We start from the raw sequence: 24139 nt of genomic DNA on the forward strand, positions 1-24139 counted from the left end.
AACTCATTGTAACTAACTAATGCTTCCAGGTCACTCTTCCAGTTTTGACAAAGCCTCATGTTTGTTAGCCAGGTAAATGTCTTGATGACATATTTGGTCTTATAGGGCAAGTGACAGGTCCATCGAGGGTCATTTACTCACTGTAATTACGCTGTGTCCAGTCCAACAGGCAGCCGGTGAGACTGAATCTGCTGACCTGCCAGGTTAAACCCAGCGGAGAGGATAAGAAGTGCTTTGACCTCATCTCCCGTGAGTGGCTACACATTTCCTCCGCCAAACTTCAGAGTACTTTCATCCATACCAAGTGCTAGCAAGGCCTCTGGAAGTCTAACTCCATTACTCGGCCAGAGAGCACTAAGTGCAGTGTTCAGGGCAGTTAACATAATGCACTTCTTTCCCCTAATAATCTGTCTGCTGCTTTCCCCCTGCAGATAATCGAACATATCATTTCCAGGCAGAGGATGAACAGGAGTTTGTGATGTAAGTGTGAATGTGTGAGGTAGAGAGTTGATTCCATCTGTTATTTCTCTGTTCTCGTGCTCACGAGTGAGAACAAGATGCGTGTGTATGAGTGCTTCTGCATGTTAATGAGATGAGTGTGTGTTTGTGTGTATTTCATCCTTGGCTGGGCTATAAATATGTTAAAAACAGTTCCGTTTTTTTTTTGTGGAAAAAATGCAGACGTTTATTTCAGCAAGAATGCATAAAATTTAACAATCAAATCTTCAATAAACTTTCTATGTAGCACAGTTTCCACAAAAATATTAAGTAGCACAAGTGTTTTCAACTGTGATGATAAGAAATGTTTCTTGAGCAGCAAATAAGCATATTAGAATGATTTGTGAAGGATCGTGTGACACTGAAGACTGCAGTAAGTGTTGCATTATATTTTTTGATAAATTTAATTAATCCTTGCTGAATAAAAGTATGCATTTCTTTAAAAAAAAAAAATTGTACTGACCCCAAACTTTTAAACAGTACTATATATATTTTTTTTCATCTTACATGACGATATTTGCTGTATATATGTATAATCTAAAAATAAAGTGAAAGCCAGTAAATTCATTGTGAATATTTTGTGAATATTCAATATATTGGCCATCCTTTTTGTGTAGTATATTTTGCTGTGAGTTATTAAGCTTGTGTGTGTCTGTTGATATATAATATCTGTATGTCACATTTATATTAATATATAAATGAGTGTTTGTGTGTAAACGTTGTATGCAAACCTTTATTTGTTCCTGTGGTGTTTCACATAATTTATCGCATGTGCGTGTCCATCTGTAGAGGTGTGCAAGCGATTAATGCATATATGTGAATGTGTGATGTGCAGATGGATCTCAGTGCTGACTAACAGTAAGGAGGAGGCTCTGAACATGGCGTTCCGTGGGGAGCAGAGTGCTGGAGATGACAGTTTGGAAGACCTGACCAAAACCATAATCGAGGACGTGCTGCGCATGCCTGGAAACGAAGTCTGCTGCGACTGTGGTGCACCAGGTTAGCTGAGTTCGTGTATGAAAGTTTTGTAGCAGTTGGATCTGACACAAAGTCCCCACTTTGTCAGTGCAGCAAGCAAGGTATCAAAATAGAGTTTTATAGCTTCATGCGTCACCTTGTGGCTGAGAAGTGAATGGCAGAATGCACAGTCCTCAACAAATACAATAAAAGACCTAATTTTCCCCTTTTTCATCTGCTCTAGAGCCTAAATGGTTATCCACTAACCTGGGCATCCTGACATGCATCGAGTGTTCTGGGATTCACAGGGAAATGGGAGTCCATATTTCACGCATCCAGTCCATGGAACTTGACAAACTCGGCACTTCTGAACTCTTGGTAATCTGAACATTAATCTGGTCATTTAAAATATATTTTTTAATTTGGGGTCAGTAAGTGTTGCTTGATTCTTTTAGCAATTATATAGCAAGGGTGTATTTCATTGATCAAAATTGGCAGTTAGAACTTTTATAATCTATATAAAAACGCAGTTCTTTCTATTTATCCTTTCTATTTATCCAAGAATTATGAAAAAAAAATTATCACAGTTTTCCCTAAAATTAAGCAGCACAATTGTTTTCAACAGTGATAATAATAAGAATTGTTTCTTGAGCACCAAATCATCATTTTAGAATGATTTCTGAAGGATCATGTGACATTGAAGACTGGAATAATGATGCTGAAAATTCAGCTTTGCATCACAGGAATAAATTTAATTTTAAAATATATTAAAATAGAAAACAGTCATTTTAAATTGCAATAATATTTCACAATATTACTATTTTTTTGCTGTATTTAAAATTAAATAAATGCAGCCTTAGTAAGCATGATAAAATAGTCATTTAAATAGTATTACCAATCTCATTTGAACAGTAATTTGTTTGTATGTTAATTACAAATTATCAAGCTTTCTATATCAGCTTTTTGCCGAATGTATTTCTATTTAGAAATGCACAAATTATAGTTATGCTATGAACTGTTAATATGCTTGTTACTAATAGCTGATTGCAATTTCTCCACAGTTGGCTAAGAATGTGGGTAACAGCAGTTTTAATGAAATATTAGAAGGGAATCTGCCGAGTCCTTCGCCAAAGCCAACACCATCAAGTGACATGTGAGTACCAGCCTACATAGCAGACATGTAGACAGAACTACAGACTTTAGCTATGAGAAAATGACCCTTTGTTTAGTAGGTAATGCACTAATTTATGTAAAGCAGTATATGCTTTGAAATGAGGTTTTAAATCTTGTAGGACCGAGAGGAAGGAGTACATAAACGCGAAGTATGTGGAGCACAGGTTTGCTCGGAGGACAGCCACTACAGCCACAGCCAGACAGGGCGACTTGTACGAGGCCGTGAGAACTCGAGACCTGATGGCTCTTATTCAGCTCTATGCAGATGGAGTGGAGCTAATGGATCCATTTCCAGAAGCAGGACGGGTATTGATCTCTGACTAATAGTTTGTCATGGACCTACTGATTTATATGCTGCTTATTTAGAGAAATATAATTTATTCCCCAGAGTGTACATGAACTGACTTCAGGACAAATGACTAGTGTGGCTTTTTGCAAATGTGAGGTTGAAGTGATGGTTGCCCAAGGGTTCATCAGTATTCAGTTTTTTTTTTTGTAAGATGCTTCCTGTTCATTTTAGAGGATCTGAAATCTGCTTGTTCACACAGTAAATTGAAAGAATAAGCTATATAGCATATTTTATTAAATTCAAGTAATTCTCAGTAATGCTGTCCTGATTCTGACTGAATTACTGTCAACAGGACCCGGGAGAGACAGCGCTGCACTTTGCTGTGCGGACATCAGACCAGACCTCGCTGCACCTGGTGGACTTTCTCGTCCAAAACAGGTATCGTACAGAATATTCTGTTGTGCACATTAGTCCACTGGAGAGAATTAAGCTGCAAGATGGTAAATATGGATGTGTGTGTGTACAGTGGAACTCTAGACAGACAGACGGATAGTGGAAACGCTGCTCTCCATTACAGCTGCACATATGAGAAGGCAGAGTGTCTCAAACTGCTGCTCAGGGGAAAACCATCTATTGACTTGGGTAAGTGATCTTTAGCATCTCCCCAAAGATGTTTCAATAGAGACATCATCTGCAGTTATTTCAAAATAAATATGATATTTATTACTTGGAATTTGTGTGATGATTGATTGTTGTAAATTATTTCAGCTTAAAGGAACACTCCACTATTTTTGAAAATAGGCTCATTTTCCAACGCCCCTGGAGTTAAACAGTTGAGTTTTACCAATTTCACTTTTAGCTTAGCTTAGCATAGATCATTGAATCTGATTAGACCGTTAGCATCTTGCTCAAAAATGACCAAAGAGTTTCTATATTTTTCCTATTTAAAACTTGACTCTTCTGTAGTTACATCATGTACTAAGACCGACAGAAAATTAAAAGTTGCGATTTTGTAGGCTGATATGGCTAGGAACTATACTCTCATTCCAGTGTAATAATCAAGGAACTTTGCTGCCATACCATGGGTGCAGCAGGCGCAATGATATTACGCAGCGCCTGAAACAAGGCTTATTGGAAGTTACCTAGCTGGGACTATTTTCAGGCGCTGCGTAATATCATTGCGCCTGCTGAACCCATGGTACGGAGTTGGAAAATTAGCTTATTTTCAAAAATAGTGGAGTGTTCCTTTAAAATTGTGAATTGTAAATGATAATGTGTAGAACAGTAGTATGAAAATGTATATTGTTAAAAATTACAATTTAACAGTTTTCTATTTTAAAGGGGTCATATGATGCGATTTCACATTTTCCTTTCTCTTTGGAGTGTTACAAGCTCTTGGTGCTTAAAGAAGATCTGTTAAGTTGCAAAGATTAAAGTCTCAAATCCAAAGAGATATATGGCTCGTTCTAACGGCTCGTTCTAACACGCCCTCACATGTCTATGTCACGATGTGGGAAGATTTGCATAATGCCGCCCAAATGTTCACGCAAAGAAAGAAGGCATAACTTTTATTCTGGCTGTAGTATTGTTGTTGCTGCCTCCGCCATGTTGTGAAGGCGCTGTGTTTCATTGTGAAAGCGAAACTACTTTGGTTGGCCTTCCAAAAGAGGACGATATCCGCTTTGTCATGCCTGGAGCTGATCCATGCTGGTCGCTGAGGAAATACATCAACTTCGCACTGTCGATCGCTGGATCGGCTTTCACCGTGGACGAAGCGGAGTCCAGCCCGGGGTCGTCACATGTGGTTGCCGCAAGCCCGCCGGACGCTCCTTCGTCGAATCTGCCGGCCACGCTGTTCTCAAGCCCGCCGCCTACGCTCACTCAAGGTTGCGGTGTGATGCTGTTTCGTTGTGAAAGTGAAACTACTTTGTTTGGTCTTCCAAAAGAGGACACGACTAGAAATCAGTGGTTAAGTTGTATTTACAACACTGTTCCAGAACAGTTCAACCCAAATATTCAGATGTGTGCAGCACATTTTATGGAGGACTGTTTCCGCTTTTCAGACCGATGAGCTTTGTAAAAACGACACGTTTCAGAAAGGCAGGGCATAGAGGAGAAACAATAATGTACAGTATGTGGAAAATAATGTGTTTTTTGAACCTTAACCCGAATAAACACATTTCATTACACCAAATACACAAAATAATGTTCTTTTTAGCAGCATCATATGACCCCTTTAATGAAATGTATTCCTGTAATGGCATAGATTAATTGACTGCATCCTTTCTGAAGTATAATTTTTTTCTACATTTTTTTTCTAAATAAGCTTGGAGGCTCATCCTCCGACATGTTTCATTCCTCAAATTCTTTGCACAGAGTAATACACAGTTGTCACCACACCTAAACTGGAGGCTTTGCTTTTTTGCTTCTTGCACAATATAAATATATGTACATTTTCCAAAACATAATATATAACTGCTAAAAATCTAAAAACAAATTTATTGTTTATTCTTAATTTAATTACAATAGTTATAGCAAGGCTCTTCTTATGCGATTTATGTGTTTTATTTCAGTGAATCAAAATGGGGAGACGGCTTTGGACATTGCCAGACGTCTGAAAAATGCACAGTGTGAAGAGCTAGTGAGTGTGATCATTTTGTACACAGTGCTTATTCTTCTGTGTTGCCGACACTGTTAATTACAGAAGAATTTTGCCATACAGCCACCTGCAGTTTCACTATAAAGTCATGTTTACTCAAAACATGGCCTTTTCTGGCATTAATGTCAGAGAGGAGAAGTGTATTACATTAATGGTTTGTGATTGGATGCGCAGCTGGGGGAGGCAGCAACTGGGAGGTTTAATCCTCATGTGCATGTGGAGTATGAGTGGAATCTGCGGCTGGAGGAGATCGACGAGAGTGATGATGACCTAGATGACAAGGTTTGTGCGCCTACCTTTTATTTTGTCCTATATCTCCCTATACGAGAGCTCTGCTTTACTCTGTCAGTTAAGAGCTCCTTTTTTTGCACCTCGTATAGTAAGCATGAGCATTATGAGTAATTTTCTGTATTAAGAGAAAAATAAGACAAAAAAAAACATTACCGGAGTTACCCAGAATTTACATTGAAAACAATTTGAGAAGTATATTGCTGCTGTTAGGGTAATGCACATATAAATAGTATGGTATAACTCAGTCTATCCACCTTATTTTGCAATGCGAAGCAAACTATTTTCTGTGAATGTGCTAGACTTCCAATTCATTAGGAGCTATAGGTAAATAATTACAAGAATATCTAAGTGCAGTAAACTGTAATGTATTTATATACATATAAATATACACAGTACACACATATATTATGTAAACACATACTTTTATTTTGGAAGCAATTAATCGCGATCAATCAATTTAACAACCTTACTCTCTGCCCACTCAGCCACAGAAAATGATTTTATAAGGGGCAAAGTTTCTCAAAGCGATTTCAATTTATTCCTAAATCAAAATCAGATTTGATTGCATCATAAAAGTGGATCCTCATCTGCAGAGATCCATGACTTGAGAAATGAAAACTGAAAAGCCAATGAGAATCAAAATATTGCTAAATTTAGACACCACCTCAACAGTGCATATCTACAGCGCCACCCAGTGCATTCAGTTGTAATAGCAAGGTTTTACTATTCTTAAATAAATATTTTTTCCATCCTCAGCCCAGTCCAGTGAAGAAAGAGCGTTCTCCCCGACCTCAGAGCTTCTGTCATTCCTCAAGCGTATCCCCTCAGGAGAAGCTGTCTTTGCCGGGGTATTTAGGACACAGGGACAAACAGCGACTCTCCTACGGAGCCTTTGCCAATCCCGTCTACAGCACCTCCACCGATACACCTGTGTCTCCAGTATCAGAGGGGCCCACAATAGCCAGCAAGACCACTTCAAAAGGTATACACGCCTTTATTAAGATCAATATGCATGACACTGCAGGAAAAAAATGAGTTGGCCAGGTGCCTGGAAAGGTAAAACATGTTGGTATATTGACTTGTTTGCATGTTCCTGATGTCTTTGCATTATCTCTAATTGCGGGGGAGGTGTAATGTGCTATCAATGGAGGTTAATCGTGAGTGATTATGAAACATCCTCTCACACCACAACCACTGTTTACTTGCAAACTGAACTGGAATGTGCAGCCTTGGGCTGGACGATATGGCCAAAATTTATATCACGATATATTTCTTAATTTCGGTCGATACGATATAATTACGATATCAATATGAACACTATTAAAAAAGCATCATAAATACGGCCAAGAACGGCCACAACAGATGTCTGTACCTACAAACTTATGAAAAATTAATTTGCCAACTCTATGAAACCTACTCCTATAAAACTATATATTTTAGGGAATAAATGGCACGAATAAATAAATGTTCACCTTTTATTGGTATTTAGCCTTCATACAAACAAGAAATGTGAAATCACTGTCAAATAAATCTCAGACTCTCCTTATTCTTTAGTTTCAACTAATCAGATATTAGCCTGCCGCCTGCATTCTGGGATCATATCAGGCCTCACTTGTTTCTCGACCAATCACGTCATCTCGTCACTCTTTCAGCTCCATCCACAGGACCGCCCACCTCCCTGCCGCTGGGATCACAATCGAGTGCAGGAGGCAGCTCCACTCTGTCTAAGAAGAGAGCGCCTCCTCCACCTCCCGGACACAAGCGCACCCTCTCAGACCCCCCCAGCCCCGTACTTCAGGGCCCGCAGAGCAAAGGTGCGTCCAGGTGGCAACATCTCCGTTTTGTGACTGCAGAAACAACATTCCGTCGCCACCTCTGCTGACAGAAAAGAGCAAAATTCTTGCAATTTTGTTGTTTTGGTGCTGATAGTGGTGGTGGTGGTGGTGGTGTGAAGTGGGTGGGTATGAATTCTGAGACTGATCTTCATATGCCCATTGCAATGAAGTGATACTCCGAGTAATTGATTTAGCGCTCTTGTTCTTGAGTATGTGTTAATGATCAAAGACAGAGCTTTCTGAGTATTATAATACTCGTGACATAACAAACACCCAAGGATGTTAATACAATTATTGCTTGACTTTACATTTTCTTCAGTATTTTCTCTTTCCTCACCCCACAATGAGAGTTAAACTGGTTAATCTCCATTTGATATTCATATTAATCAGCTTAAGGCTGCTTTCTTTTCATTTTGTGATTCAGAGCTTTGCAATTTAATAACAACAATTAATTTTGTTCATGTTGTGTTGCATTTTTGCAATTAAATTAGCCTACTAATTTGTTTAAAGGTAAAGTGTGTAATTTCTGTGCTATTAGCTCCACCAGCAAGAATTTAGAATAACTCAAATTAAAATGGTGGTTCAAATTTGTTAATAATAATTACAATTGGATTGAAAATCAATTTAGGAATTAATGTCAAAATTGTAACATTGTTTTATCATTTTAATTTTTGAATATAGTCGAGAATGTCAAGAATTTTTTTAAAGGAGATATATTATGCCTTTTTTTACAATATGTAATATAAGTCTCAGGTGTCCCTAGAATATATCTGTGAAGTTTCGGCTCAAAATACCCCACAGATCATTTATTATATTATTTAGAAAATGCCTATTTTGAGTGGAAGCAGAAACAGGCTGTTTTCGTGCCTGTCTCTTTAAATGCAAATTAGCTGCTGCTCCCCGCCCCCTTTTCCAGAATAGAGCTGCGCCATTTCGTCTTGGACCTGCTAAAAATATCTGTTTTGGTTCTGATTATCATGTTTATCACGCTGAAATCATGCGTTTTAAACCATATGAGTTTAAACATCTGATATACGGTTTTCTGAGTTCACACATCCGAAGCACACGGACAGAAAGCAGCTGTCACAGCATGTGAGTATTAAACTAAGTTCTCATTCCCACACAAGTTTACGTAAAAAACACATAAGTTACAAAAACTGTCTGTTATGTCTGTGAAGGTAAACAGCTGGGAAATAAATCACTTTATTTTAGATCTGTGTGGCAGCAGCAATATACAGTAAATAAATCAATAAATCCACTGCTCTCCCTTCTCCTCTGAGGCTGGGACTCTAAATAGTGTTCTGTGCTCGTCTGTGCAGCCAAAGACAGAACAGTTAGCATGTTTTACTCAAACTTTCGCCATGGCACTAGAACTGATACACCGTTGTCGCTTGCGAAATCAAAATGACGGCTCCTTGGGTGTAAGCTTTTACAGATTATGGAGCGGTAATATTATAAGGAGATCCATTTGCGACGTCACTAGGGGAGCGAAATCAGACACGCTCGTTACTGGGGTAATCTTTTTCACGTTTCCTTGGTTGGTAGATGCACCAGGGACCTGATTATAGCTCTTAAAACCTGGAAAAGTCGGATTTTCATGATATGTGACCTTTAAATGACATTGAATGTGTTTAGAAACTTATATGCTTGGTTCATTTAATGTGCCCAAATACATTTTGCTAGGTTAATTTAGCGTTAAATAATAGTCTGTTTAACAAATACAAACCAATAATACATTAATGCTTTTTAAAAAGTCTTACCGTACATACAAAAATATACCGTATTTGTGAAAAGTGCCAGTTTTCAAACAGGTTTCCCCAAACTCTGTCCTAATCTTCCATTGGTCGGATAAACAGATAGTTTGCCCCCAAACTCATGCCATTGGTTGAGCTCATTTTGTTCTGTTGCACTGGTTGTGATGCCCTAACAAACTGACAGCTTTTATATTTTTTTCAGAGAAAATCAACATGCAGTTGGCTTGCTTATAGTTGACTTGGGATATTAAGCTGGGATTGGAGAAAATATTTTAACATAATAAAATAAGCATCATCATTTAGTAACTTGTTCTTGGTAACATCAATGAAAGTCACATGCACATAAAAACAAGAGTGTAAAACATGGCCAAAGCTCTTAATGAAATACAGGAACTTCAAACCCGCTTTAAACCTCTTCTCTCTTTTTATTTTGAACCTCATAGGAAGTGAGTCCACACCTCCTTCTGCAAATCGGACGTCCCCGGCCAATAAGTTTGAGGGAATTCAGCAGCAGCAAAGGTGCTGCACCACACTCACATTCAGACACACCTGCTTGATATAGAAAACCTGCTGTTTTTTTAAAATGTAAATTTTAAATGGGAATGGAAAAAATTTAAATTTTAAAAATGTAATAGTCCTATTTTGCACAATAATCATTTGTGCATTTTACTGCATGTCAAATCAATCTTGAAGGTAAAAACATGAGACCATAAAGATTTAGCGTTTATAATTTTCATGTTACCTTTGAAAATCCATCATGAAGGTTTTTCTAGTCTGTTATAGAGATATTAATGACATGCCCTTCTTGATTTCAGCACTACTTCTATGAACACAAAAGCAACATTTGGCCCACGAGTTCTTCCCAAACTACCTCAAAAAGGTACATTTCACATGACATTAACTACAAGTGATTTATTTATATTTCTAATTTTGAACTTTATATTGACCTACACATCTTTCAGTGGCACTACGAAAGATTGACACAATCCACCTCCCCTCAGTGGACAAGTCCGGTCCTGATGTGCTGCAGAAACCCCCACAGGCCCAGGACACTCCTCCCACCAGAGCTTCAGATACAATAACTAGACCCACTGAGCCGCCACCTAAAATCCCACAACCTGCAGAACGCTCCCAGCCTGTGGAGGTGCCGCAGAAACCGCATAGCTCAGACCTTCCCCCCAAGCCACAGCTATCTGATCTTCCCCCAAAACCACAATTGTCAGATTTACCTCCCAAACCTCAGCTTTCTGACCTGCCCCCGAAACCTCAGCTTAAGGATCTTCCCCCTAAGCCACAGCTCTCTGACCTCCCATCCAAGCCTACGATGTCTTCAGCAGCTGAGACCACACAGAGGCAAACATCGCAGGAGGAAACAAGTCCAAAGCCCCAGCTGACAGAGGTGCAGTCATCCAGTCAGCAGGAGCAGCTCTCTCCAAGACAGGCCAGTGAGGACACTAATGGTGCACCTGCAGGAGCTGTGGAAATGCCAGTCCCGATGCCACGGAAAATAAACACAGTGGTGAGTGGAAGACCTTTTAAAAAGTTTTATATATGTACTGTGGACCCAAAAGGTTTTAGCTTAACAACCAGTGCACAAATTATTTTTTGTCCTCACTTTTAAGGGATAGTTCACCCAAAAATGAAAATGTTGTCATTAATTACTCACCATGTCATTCCAAACCCATAAGACCTTCGTTCATCTTCGGAACAGAAATTAAGATATTTTTGATGAAATCCAAGAGCTTTCGGACCTTGCATGCAACTACCATGTTCAAGGCCCAGAAAGGTAGAAATTACATTGTTAAAATAGTCCATGTGACATCAGTGGTTCAACCGTAATTTTATGAAACTACGAGAATACTTTTTGTGCGCAAAGAAAACAAAAATAATGACTTTATTCAACAATTTCTTCTCTTCCGTGTCAGTCTTGATGCGCGTTCATGAGAGTACCATTTTTGGGTAAACTATCCCTTTAACAACCTATATCTATTATTTTATCGTTGTAAAACTAAACATATTTAGCATAATATTGAGCTTAAAAAGTGAAATTAAAAAAATTAATACGTAAAAAAAATCATTAGTTTAGATATTTTCTTAGTTAAAAAAATACATTTATTTATATATCAAAGAATCCTGTAAATCATGGTTTCCACAAAATATTAAGCAGCACAACTGTTTTTAACATTAATATTGTAAAGAAATATTTCTTAATCGCCAAATTAGCATATTAGAATGATTTCTGAAGGATCATGTGACACTGAACCATGTAGTAATGGTTATAGAATATATAATATAAAAAAATTAAATAAATATGAAATAGATTTTAAAATATATCAAAACCGTTATTTTAAATCATACTATTTCACATTGTCCTGCTTTTGCTGTATTTTTCATTTATTGAATGCATCTTTGGTGATCATAAGAGACTTACAGGTGCATCTCAATAAATTAGAATGTCGTGGAAAAGTTCATTTATTTCAGTAATTCAACTCAAATACAACAACAAAATATATCCGACCCCAAAATTTTGATCAGTAATGCATACTGGAAATGATCAACAGGTGTAACACTAATAACTGGAGATCATCTCTGTGCAGGGCAAGAACAAAGTAAGGCGTGTGAAAACCATCTACGATTGCCAAGCAGATAATGACGATGAGTTGACTTTTGTGGAGGGGGAGGTTATAATTGTTACAGGAGAGGAAGACCAGGAGTGGTGGGTAAGTAAATATGCGCAGTGCGCTTGCCACTAGCATTGTTAGTTCAGTTTTAGGACAGACTATCACATTCATCAACCTGCCTTTTTACAGATCGGGCACATAGAGGGGAAGCCTGAACGGAAAGGGGTCTTCCCAATGTCCTTCGTGCACATTCTGTCAGACTGACAGCATATAAGCGGCAGCCGAGAGGCTCTCTAACTAGCACAAGCTCCGCTCTCTCTGGCCTCACACTGGACTGTGGGCATTGCCTCTGTACATAGCTGCTGAAACCCAAACTGTCTCCAAACCATCGAAACATGAAGTATCAAACCCATGCTCCCTTAATCCTCAAGGGTAAAATGTGTAAACTATGTGTTGTTCATAAACTGTGTTATCCTGCCTACCAGTATTATCGTAGCCATGGCAGCCCAGCATGCCAAACTGGGTTTGCAGTAGCTATACTTGGAAATCTAGCACTTAACATGTATGCTGTAACTTTGTGTATGTGTACACATATAGAATTATATGTATGTCCATTTTAAGTGTGTCTTTGTACATACATATGCACAGATGTAAGTGTATATTTATGTACGTATATGTATAATGTACAAGTGTGCAAATGTGTTAACCCTGCTTGCTTATGGAGCCAGAGTGACTCTAGACATTTTAGTGTACTGTTTTAAAAGAAAAAAAGATCAAGGCGTAAATGATGAGCAAGAATACTTAAATACTATACAAGTCTTGAAATTCCCAGCATATTGGGATTCTGGTCAGGGATCAAAACCAAAATGTAACGGTTTGAACATCTCATCTACTCTACATTGTTTGCTTCACAAAACAAAAGACAGAAATCATCTTTATCCTGAATGCCTCAGTGAGTAGGAGACCAATTTACAGCCCTAGAAATTGCTGGTGCAATGCTACCACTTTCTACCAGTATGTTCATATGGCGGTTGTATCCAAGGATGTTACCACACATAACCAGTAATAATTTAAGAATGAACCACTGAAGAGCTCATATCGGTCAAACATTTCAGTGTCTATTGTGGTTGCGGCCTTGGTTGCATCAGTGGGACCGCTTCATTTCTTCCCCATTGTCGTTTTATGCCAAATCTGACAAAACCGATGCCTCAGCTATGGGAAAGTGTCTTTGTCGATATTCTTTTATTAGATCATACAACAGCGTACCTTATACATTTGGTCTCTGGTTATCAGTCATGAGTCATGCATAATTTCTAAAGTGTCACTCGTACATGGATCTGACTGGTCAAACGTTGTTGGCTTTGTATAAAAATGGATATATGTTGAGCAGAACACAATCTGTTAAAGGTTGCTTAGGAGTTTTGTTGTTTGCTTACAGTGACTGTGGAATGTGATTTCTTTCGGTTTGTTTTGTTCATTTACTTTGAAGTAAATGAGTCATTTGGTCTCTGGTTATCAGTCATGAGTCATGCATAATTTCTAAAGCGTCACACGTACATGGATCTGACTGGTCAAACGTTGTTGGCTTTGTATAAAAATGGATATATGTTGAGCAGAACACAATCTGTTAAAGGTTGCTTAGGAGTTTTGTTGTTTGCTTACAGTGACTGTGGAATGTGATTTCTTTCGGTTTGTTTTGTTCATTTACTTTGAAGTAAATGAGCTGCAAGGGGACCCGGCAGTGAGTGACTGACTCGGTAGGACTCAGAATGAACTAATGCTGCCTCTTTTCTCGTTACCCTTATCAGGGAGACCAGCATTCACTCTTTGTTTTTAACTGTTATTGTATTAACAATAGAAGATGTATTAATGAATGCCACTTGTACTATATTTGATGATGATAGTATTTGACATTTATAGGGCTAAAGTGTTTCAGCATGGAGAGGGATGGAACCTTCAAGTGTAGTTTATTATGGGTTTATTATTTTTGTTTCTCTGTTTTAGGTCATGTTAAATAATATCAACTAAGGAATAAATAACGGGAATTCAGCACAAAGAACATATCTGCTCCATGAACAAGACAAAACAACTTCATGATTGTGGTATAAAGTTGTGGACGCACCATTCCTGGACTGTTTTGTTTAGACCCCATTGATGAGCCCACTGTTGGACCACGTTTATCTGTTTAGATGTTCAATCCAGCACAACTCCAGATCATGGATTCTTGTGTTGCTAATATTGTAGCATAATAAAGTCTGGAAACAGTCCAAAGGACAACTTCACATTTAAGTGAATAAACTGGATTCAGTCCTAATGTTAAATTTAGGATGATTTTACCACTCTCACCTTTTTTCCTGTGTTTGCTGCACTGTAAGTTCAGTCAGAAAGAAAATCAAACTTGGCTATCAAGTCTTCGAATCTTAAAATAAAGACTTTACGTTGAAACCATGTAGTCTCTATGTTATTTATTTATTTGTTCTTCAGGCTGGGTTATTTGACATTCAGTGTCGGTATAAAAAAAAAGACTTTCAAGACTTATTTTCTGAATTTTGGCTCATAGTATTCATTAACATCAATACTAACTGAAAAGCACACAGACATTTTTTTTATGAATCTGCATGAATTTCACGAACACATTAAACATTTTTTCCCCTCAAAATGTTTTTTACATTGACAACATCAATGAGATGTCCATAATTCTTTTAAATCCTTTTTTATATTAATAATGACTTATTTTCATGCTGAAAATCAGCCTCTATTAAGTATTTTACTACTTAGTGTATTATTTTAATGGAATCATTAATATATATTATTGTTGTTTAAATGTTAATATAAAATTATTAATCTTTTATATTGGATTTCTTCAAATATTTAAAATCTTTTTTTTTTAAGTCACCATGCTTATAAATTGAGAATGACACATAAAGCACAACTTTACCTGTTGTATCAGCCCCACTACCGTGCAAAAGAACTATATTTTCATCATACAAACATTGCTTCATTGATAAAGCGAGCGTTCTATCGTATTGTTTGCGCTTTTCAGCGTGCAATTAGCATATCTGAGCTCAAAACATAAGTGAAAGCAAAGTCATCCAAAACAGATAGAGAACGCTACATGCATAGTAAAATTAGTCAGCTTCCGCTCTCGAAATCAGTTCCTTTTATAGATGTAGGCAGAGCTTGTTTAACGCTCCCACAGTTGAGTCGAGCTCAACCTGCGAGTCAAACGCAACACTTCTGATTGGCCAATCCGGAAAATGTAGACACACTTCACAATGATCCGCTGAGCAGGGTGTTCTTCAGCGTTTCCCTATAGGCCTATTTACTTTTCACTCAATTAACTGGAAATTAAGGTAAGAATCATGGTTTAAGATGCAATACCATTCAAATATGCAACCTGGCGCGAGAGAATGTTTGTTTCCTTCAGCACGCAGGTGAGGAGAGAGTCTATAAAGACGACCTGAGTGGAAAATGACTGAAACTAAACTAAAAGAAAGCTCAATGATAATTTATAGTCAAGTTTAAGGATTTTAAATAGATAATAATTAACCTTTACTTCACAACGTTTGTATGAAAACAAGGCGTTTGATCATAGAGCATTCCTGTACTGCAGGGTTCATCTAGTGGCACTTTACATGCCCTTAAGGCATGTAAGCAGTACGCCCTTCACATGTCTAGCAAGGTTTTTAACTACATTTTGATGCAGAGGTCTATATTGTTTTAAATATTTTATTTTTGAGTGCATGTAGAAGCTGTATAAAGACAAGATGTTAAGCAAAAAAAGCATTTAAGTAGACTTTATTATGGTATTATTATTGAGTGTGTGCATTTTGACATTGGTGACTGAATAAATATTTAAAAACAGTGAGCTTATACTACTGTATCTTGTTTTCAGTTTGAGAAGTATTGTTGTGAAGGAGGTAACCCTTTTTAGTGTTGGTTCAACTTCCTGGTTATGCTTTGTGGTAGGACAGGCTCGCTTTATCAGTCTTCACAGTCAAACAAATCAACAGAAAGTTGAAACCTTTTTGTGGTCAGATGCTCTTTAAAAACTCGAGCACTATTCTTTGCTGCTAGCTCGAGGACTGCCCTAGATACATTGGTATGGGCAGCTTACTTGCATTTCTGCTCTAAGATACAAAGTAAATCAAATGGTGCTAAAAAGCTATTTAGACACTGTCTAAGAACACACAGCATGGATGTTTTTGAGCAGTACCTGTGCAAAAAAGCAGAGGAGAGAACACGGACACCTGTGCTGTCATGCCAGGGGAAGCAAGTTTGTACAGGCCCGATAGCTGCGGCTCTCATTAGGTTTCTCGTGTTCCTGCCTGTGCATTTTTCCATGCTGCTTGGTTTTTTTCTTTGGAAGAGGTATAGAGAAGTGAATCCGGCATTTCAGTTGCATGCATTGCAGAAGTTATATTAGTTATATTGCTCCGTTTTGTTTTTGCACAGTGTTTTTTGCTGGATTTAAAGTGTTGCTTTTTGTTCTGTTAAAATCAACTGATTGAGTTTCACATTTCACATTAAAATTTATAAAAGTTACTGTATAAATGTTTTTATAATTCATTTAAATACATTTTAATCCTTGTGCGTCAATTTAAAAAAGTTACACATAGGTTCGTAGAGGACAAAAATGTCCATGTCCAAAAACTGTCAAAAATAAAAATAAAAATTTGAAGCTTGGGTGTACAGACTTAAAGGGATAGTTCACCCAAAAATGAAAATTCTGTCATCATTTAGTCACCCTCAAGTAGTTCCACCTGCCGGACCTGAGGCTCGAACCCGCGACCTTCGGGTTACAAGTCCGACTCTCTATCCTTTAAACGTATATGTGTTATGTAAAAGGAGAATGAATCACAAAAATTTTTTAGTGTTTATTGTAATTATGGTCATTATTACGCAAAAGCTAATACTGATGGACGCAAATACATGTATAGCAGCTTTAGTTGTTTTTTCAGACTGTAGTTTGTAAAGAGCAATATTGCAGCAAAACCATCTGCACAGCTCTAATCACTGTAAGATGCAGATCCATAGCATCTGCTCTGTGCTGTGAGATGTCAGGTTGTGATTGTGTTTCTGGATTTAGCGGAGCATTCCTGTACTGCAGGGTTCATCTAGTGGCACTTTACATGCCCTTAAGGCATGTAAGCAGTACGCCCTTCACATGTCTAGCAAGGTTTTTAACTACATTTTGATGCAGAGGTCTATATTGTTTTAAATATTTTATTTTTGAGTGCATGTAGAAGCTGTATAAAGACAAGATGTTAAGCAAAAAAAGCATTTAAGTAGACTTTATTATGGTATTATTATTGAGTGTGTGCATTTTGACATTGGTGACTGAATAAATATTTAAAAACAGTGAGCTTATACTACTGTATCTTGTTTTCAGTTTGAGAAGTATTGTTGTGAAGGAGGTAACCCTTTTTAGTGTTGGTTCAACTTCCTGGTTATGCTTTGTGGTAGGACAGGCTCGCTTTATCAGTCTTCACAGTCAAACAAATCAACAGAAAGTTGAAACCTTTTTGTGGTCAGATGCTCTTTAAAAACTCGAGCACTATTCTTTGCTGCTAGCTCGAGGACTGCCCTAGATACATTGGTATGGGCAGCTTACTTGCATTTCTGCTCTAAGATACAAAGTAAATCAAATGGTGCTAAAAAGCTATTTAGACACTGTCTAAGAACACACAGCATGGATGTTTTTGAGCAGTACCTGTGCAAAAAAGCAGAGGAGAGAACACGGACACCTGTGCTGTCATGCCAGGGGAAGCAAGTTTGTACAGGCCCGATAGCTGCGGCTCTCATTAGGTTTCTCGTGTTCCTGCCTGTGCATTTTTCCATGCTGCTTGGTTTTTTTCTTTGGAAGAGGTATAGAGAAGTGAATCCGGCATTTCAGTTGCATGCATTGCAGAAGTTATATTAGTTATATTGCTCCGTTTTGTTTTTGCACAGTGTTTTTTGCTGGATTTAAAGTGTTGCTTTTTGTTCTGTTAAAATCAACTGATTGAGTTTCACATTTCACATTAAAATTTATAAAAGTTACTGTATAAATGTTTTTATAATTCATTTAAATACATTTTAATCCTTGTGCGTCAATTTAAAAAAGTTACACATAGGTTCGTAGAGGACAAAAATGTCCATGTCCAAAAACTGTCAAAAATAAAAATAAAAATTTGAAGCTTGGGTGTACAGACTTAAAGGGATAGTTCACCCAAAAATGAAAATTCTGTCATCATTTAGTCACCCTCAAGTAGTTCCAAACCCGTATAAATGTATTTGTTCTGCCAAACAGAAAGGGAGATATTTTGAAGAAAGTTTGTAACCAGGCTGTTTTGGGGCACCATTGACTTCCATAGTAGGAGAAAAAAATACTATGGAAGTCAATGGTGCCCCAGAACTGCTCTGTTTCCCACATTCTTCAGAATATCTTCCTTTGTGTTCTGCAGAACAAAGACATTCATACAGGTTTGAAACTACTTGAGGGTGAGTAAATGATGACAGAATTTGCATTTTTGGGTGAACTATCCCTTTAAGTTTGGTCTCATTTTAAAGCAGCACTATGTAACTTTTGGCGCTCTAGCGGTTAATAAAGAGAACTGCACACATCCCGCGGAAGAACATTCCAACTGGAGCTACTTCTCTAAGTTTATGTCTATGGCGATTCACGCAGGTATGTGTTACTCCGCAGCGGTGACGACCCGACCAGGCTACAATAGTCCAAATATAAGTACTTATTATAAGTGTACCGTAGTGATTTGGAATAAGACAAAAACGCGGTTTGGAAGATGAATTCATGATGTACTCGCTCATTATATATTCATTTTGCTAATTTTGAACACAGAAAAAGTTACATAGTGCTGCTTTTAAAGAAGACCCTAGACAGATTATTGTTGAAGTAAAAAAAAAGTTGTAAACATTTTTAACCAAAAAAGTTATAGAGGTTTAAGTTTATGAAAATGATTTATGAGCAGTTTTTTTTATATAAAATATATATTTTATAAAACATGTTGAACACAAAAATTGCTAGAAAATAAAAGCCATAAATCTAAACAAGTTGTGTTCCAAATTTGAGGTTGATATCTCAAAAAATGAGCTTTTAGTAAGATTTTGTTTGGGTGCAGTACCAAACATTTCCCATTAGATTGTAGCAGAGCTCCGCTGGCATACACAGTGGTGGGATTTGGGATTCACAGTACAGTATCATTTCTCTCTATCAAACGTTACAGGTGCACACACCCGAACACACAAATTTTTTTTAGGACACACATACAAACCACACTCTGATATCCATACTAACATACCCACACCATTATTATTGCTGCATAATTTATCCAACTGGCTCTATAATGCAGCAAAAGCAGAAAACAAGAAAAATGTGAGTATTTGCTTTATATATTAAAATGGCACCATCTGGTAAAATAATTAAAAAAAATAATAATTTTGAAGCCTTGCCTACAGAATGAAAGCCTAGTAACAAAGACTGCCTCATTTTATAGTTAAATGGCCCTGGGATTAAAAACTGCCATTTTAATGGGTTTCAATGAGGACATTTTTGTCCTTAAGGTCCTGAGAGGAACTATTTTTTTGTACCTAGTGTAAAATAGATTTATTAAAGGAAATGAGGGGAAAATAATAAAATTCCAATAAAAATACACACCTGTTCCAAAATGTATTCAGTTGGCATTAACACAGGCAAAATTATAAAAAAAACTAAACTGAAAAGGACAAAAATGTCCATAAGGTCGCACAAGGGTTAAACAGGCATTTTGGTAAAAACAAAAAGGTATAAAGGTAGCCAGTCTTGCAAGTGAGATTGATGTCATGCAGTCAACTTCATGCAGCAAACTTGCCTTCCTCTTAGTTCAGGAGGAAAGTACTGGGCCCATAAACCCCCCTGGACCCCCACGAGCTACGTTTTTTCTATGAAGTAAAAATGCATATAATGTAGTTAATAATACATGTAAAAGTTAATACATTTTAAATTGTTATTGTAAGTAAATTAATAAATCAAAACAAACTTAACGTGTCCCTCAATCTCGTATTTGCGTAAGAATTGTCACGTGACGAATCTGCATTTTGGTGGATAATGCTTGCCTGTTGTGTGGAATAAAATGATGTTCTGCGTTTTTAACAACATACACTGCAGAGAAATCTGAAGACAACAAAAAACTCTGATGAAGATATTAATGCCGTGCTTAATAATTCCGGACTCGGACAATCAGATAAAGGTGATCCACAGGATGCAGCCGGTTTACACTACGTTTATGCCGACCATTTACATCCAAATGTTATTTAATTTTCACAGAACACAACCTTTAAATAGATTTTAGAATATAAACTGTTTATCGTCTATTCAATAAGACTAAATAAAAAGTATGTGTCTCATTGTGCATTAACTTGAATCAAGCTCAACAAATGTCTGTTTTAAAAACAGTGGATGAGTAATTCACTCCTTGATTTGCTTAATAAAAGCCTCCTTTGAGATCGTTTTGACAGACATGTTTATTGTGCATTTTAAACGTGTTTATTGCGGCGAAATAGAAGCGCAGCTGTAATTCGTGGGCAATGTATGTGGTTACCATGACAACCTCATGCACTTGCCACTGCTCTATGTGAATGTGAATATGTAGATTTACTATAGCAAAACTAAAATGTGTTTAAAACCAAATCCACCGGTTCGGTTTGGCCCCCCCAAGCTCAAACGTCAAGCTACGCCTATGACTGAATAGCAAGCAAATCTTATTTATCGAGCATCTGGCTGGTCTGAGGACAGTGGATGAATATCTGTATCGAGCATTATTCACCTAACACGAACCTTCTGACCTGGAGTTGACAAGGGATTGCCTGTCCCTGTGAGGTTTAATGATAAAAGTAATCTCGAAATCTATATAAACTATGACTTGAAACTGAGAGCTCAAAGTGTAAGTGCAAAAATTAACACATGAAATTCACATGAATTCTAAACTAGCAAGCTGGCACTTGGCGATGCTTTTGGTGTAAACCAGAGGTGTCAACCATTATTTCTGCATCTGATTCTCACCCCTAAAAAGGGGGTTAGGCACTAATAGATGTTTAAATCATTTATTTATTTAGGTTAGAAAACTTAAAATGTTGTATTAAGTGACAACTTTATATTATAATTAGGTTATCTCAAAAATGAAAATCTGGAAAATACTAATTGTTAAGATGTGATAGCTAATTGCAACAATAATTATTTGTAGTTGTGGCAAAATAATTTAAATCGTCATATTCTATAAACATTTAAAATTCAAGATTTTTTAAAACTTCTTTCAAAACTTTCAGACAAGACTTTAGGCCAGCATTTAAAGTTTTGACAAATGTTGCTTTTGAAATGTAAAAATCTAAGAAATGCACTGCGATTTTAGAAAATTAATTTTAAGTTCAGAAATGAATTTAGAATTTACAGTGCATTCTCAACTGAATTCTGAATGGTGCACAACTCTGATCTGAAGTCAGCAAAGCAAGCTTTAAAACAGCATCTGATGTCCACCAGGTGGCAATACAACCCTTCAGTTCCCAGTGTCTGCACACAGATACTTAAATTAATAAATCAAAACAAACTTAACGTGTCCCTCAATCTCGTATTTGCGTAAGAATTGTCACGTGACGAATCTGCATTTTGGTGGATAATGCTTGCCTGTTGTGTGGAATAAAATGATGTTCTGCGTTTTTAACAACATACACTGCAGAGAAATCTGAAGACAACGAAAAACTCTGATGAAGATATTAATGCCGTGCTTAATAATTCCGGACTCGGACAATCAGATAAAGGTGATCCACAGGATGCAGCCGGTTTAGCCGCACACTACTTTTATGCCGACCATTTACATCCAAATGTTATTTAATTTTCACAGAACACAACCTTTAAATAGATTTTAGAATATAAACTGTTTATCGTCTATTCAATAAGACTAAATAAAAAGTATGTGTCTCATTGTGCATTAACTTGAATCAAGCTCAACAAATGTCTGTTTTAAAAACAGTGGATGAGTAATTCACTCCTTGATTTGCTTAATAAAAGCCTCCTTTGAGATCGTTTTGACAGACATGTTTATTGTGCATTTTAAACGTGTTTATTGCTAAGTTTAGTGTGGCGAAATAGAAGCGCAGCTGTAATTCGTGGGCAATGTATGTGGTTACCATGACAACCTCATGCACTTGCCACTGCTCTATGTGAATGTGAATATGTAGATTTACTATAGCAAAACTAAAATGTGTTTAAAACCAAATCCACCGGTTCGGTTTGGCCCCCCCAAGCTCAAACGTCAAGCTACGCCTATGACTGAATAGCAAGCAAATCTTATTTATCGAGCATCTGGCTGGTCTGAGGACAGTGGATGAATATCTGTATCGAGCATTATTCACCTAACACGAACCTTCTGACCTGGAGTTGACAAGGGATTGCCTGTCCCTGTGAGGTTTAATGATAAAAGTAATCTCGAAATCTATATAAACTATGACTTGAAACTGAGAGCTCAAAGTGTAAGTGCAAAAATTAACACATGAAATTCACATGAATTCTAAACTAGCAAGCTGGCACTTGGCGATGCTTTTGGTGTAAACCAGAGGTGTCAACCATTATTTCTGCATCTGATTCTCACCCCTAAAAAGGGGGTTAGGCACTAATAGATGTTTAAATCATTTATTTATTTAGGTTAGAAAACTTAAAATGTTGTATTAAGTGACAACTTTATATTATAATTAGGTTATCTCAAAAATGAAAATCTGGAAAATACTAATTGTTAAGATGTGATAGCTAATTGCAACAATAATTATTTGTAGTTGTGGCAAAATAATTTAAATCGTCATATTCTATAAACATTTAAAATTCAAGATTTTTTAAAACTTCTTTCAAAACTTTCAGACAAGACTTTAGGCCAGCATTTAAAGTTTTGACAAATGTTGCTTTTGAAATGTAAAAATCTAAGAAATGCACTGCGATTTTAGAAAATTAATTTTAAGTTCAGAAATGAATTTAGAATTTACAGTGCATTCTCAACTGAATTCTGAATGGTGCACAACTCTGATCTGAAGTCAGCAAAGCAAGCTTTAAAACAGCATCTGATGTCCACCAGGTGGCAATACAACCCTTCAGTTCCCAGTGTCTGCACACAGATACTGTAACCTTCCTGTTTTGAAGTAGATATGAAATGGTATTTCTGTAGCTTTTTCAAGGTCACGTCAGCTTGACACATCGTATCTTGATCTAAAAAGTGTCATATCATCTTTAAAGTATCGTGTGTAAGCTTTACATTTAAAGGTCATCAGGCGTCTGGTTAGATGTGTAAAATCTCTGTGTCAGTTCATTGACACACCTCTGTGTGCTTCAGGGAGAATGATGGCGAGGAGGGTGGATGTTGTGTCTGCATCTCTTCTAGCTTGTGGGCAGATGGATTCAGTGTCTCTCACATCCATTGTCACGCAGGGGTGGATGATAGACAGTTTGTGGGAGATGTGGGGTTCATTTTTAGGTTTATGTAAAGTTCAGCTGTGTTCCTAACAGGTTAATCAGAGACTGTTTACAGCTGCAGATCTAAATAACATTGTCTGCTCTTAAGCAGTATGGGAAACCACAGAAAAATCACTACAAATATTGTCATAAATATTCTTTCATAGCAGATGGATTCTTAACAGTTGTGTCATGGCTAATGTAGCAACAATATTTTTTGATTAAATCTGATTGTCCTGTGGTATTTATAGGGTCTAATGAAGGGTGCAGTTGTCAGAAATTCCGTCATGCAGCAGAGGAAGGAGTGACCGCTCTGTCTGACTGACTCATGCCTGACGCTCCTCTGCCCTGTCACAGCTGGCCGGCCCACATACTTGTGTCCATGTGCAGTCTGTCTGTCTGTCCAGGACACACACCTGTCTCTCCCTTTCCCTCCTGATGGTAGAAAATTGAGCTCTGGTTTTGGGTTGACATTTCATTTAGTAAAATCAGAGCAAAGTGCTTTTCTTAATATTATTAATTACATTCATGTTATTTATGTTAAATTAATGTTGAATAATAATTTTATATATATATATATATATATATGTAT

At 37.2% G+C, this 24139-nt stretch overlaps 2 protein-coding genes across 5 annotated transcripts in view; both read left to right on the forward strand.

Annotated features, from left to right (window-relative positions):
• LOC107583981 (arf-GAP with SH3 domain, ANK repeat and PH domain-containing protein 1-like) overlaps window positions 1-13559 on the forward strand; it is a 38217-nt gene extending 24658 nt beyond the window's left edge. For 2 of the 4 annotated variants that reach the window (XM_016270376.1, XM_016270384.1), the window contains 17 exons: window positions 162-249; window positions 432-480; window positions 1334-1497; window positions 1700-1833; window positions 2517-2608; window positions 2748-2934; window positions 3270-3355; window positions 3444-3559; window positions 5491-5558; window positions 5751-5858; window positions 6624-6849; window positions 7520-7681; window positions 9900-9975; window positions 10272-10336; window positions 10419-10975; window positions 12054-12176; window positions 12267-13559. In XM_016270376.1, the coding sequence (XP_016125862.1) occupies window positions 162-249; window positions 432-480; window positions 1334-1497; window positions 1700-1833; window positions 2517-2608; window positions 2748-2934; window positions 3270-3355; window positions 3444-3559; window positions 5491-5558; window positions 5751-5858; window positions 6624-6849; window positions 7520-7681; window positions 9900-9975; window positions 10272-10336; window positions 10419-10975; window positions 12054-12176; window positions 12267-12341 (2376 nt within the window). In that variant the 3' untranslated portion in view covers window positions 12342-13559. The remainder of the gene's footprint in view (window positions 1-161; window positions 250-431; window positions 481-1333; window positions 1498-1699; window positions 1834-2516; window positions 2609-2747; window positions 2935-3269; window positions 3356-3443; window positions 3560-5490; window positions 5559-5750; window positions 5859-6623; window positions 6850-7519; window positions 7682-9899; window positions 9976-10271; window positions 10337-10418; window positions 10976-12053; window positions 12177-12266) is intronic. The other 2 variants (XM_016270393.1, XM_016270396.1) reach the window with 1 other exon arrangement.
• A 1663-nt stretch (window positions 13560-15222) lies between these two features.
• LOC107585793 (protein FAM49B-like) overlaps window positions 15223-24139 on the forward strand; it is an 18421-nt gene continuing 9504 nt past the window's right edge. The window contains exon 1 of the mRNA XM_016272942.1: window positions 15223-15430. The gene's annotated coding sequence lies outside the window, so the exon portion shown is untranslated. The remainder of the gene's footprint in view (window positions 15431-24139) is intronic.

This window comes from Sinocyclocheilus grahami, unplaced genomic scaffold (genome assembly GCF_001515645.1).
Source record: "Sinocyclocheilus grahami isolate Dianchi unplaced genomic scaffold, SAMN03320097.WGS_v1.1 scaffold5.1, whole genome shotgun sequence".
Classification (NCBI taxonomy): Eukaryota; Metazoa; Chordata; class Actinopteri; order Cypriniformes; family Cyprinidae; genus Sinocyclocheilus; species Sinocyclocheilus grahami.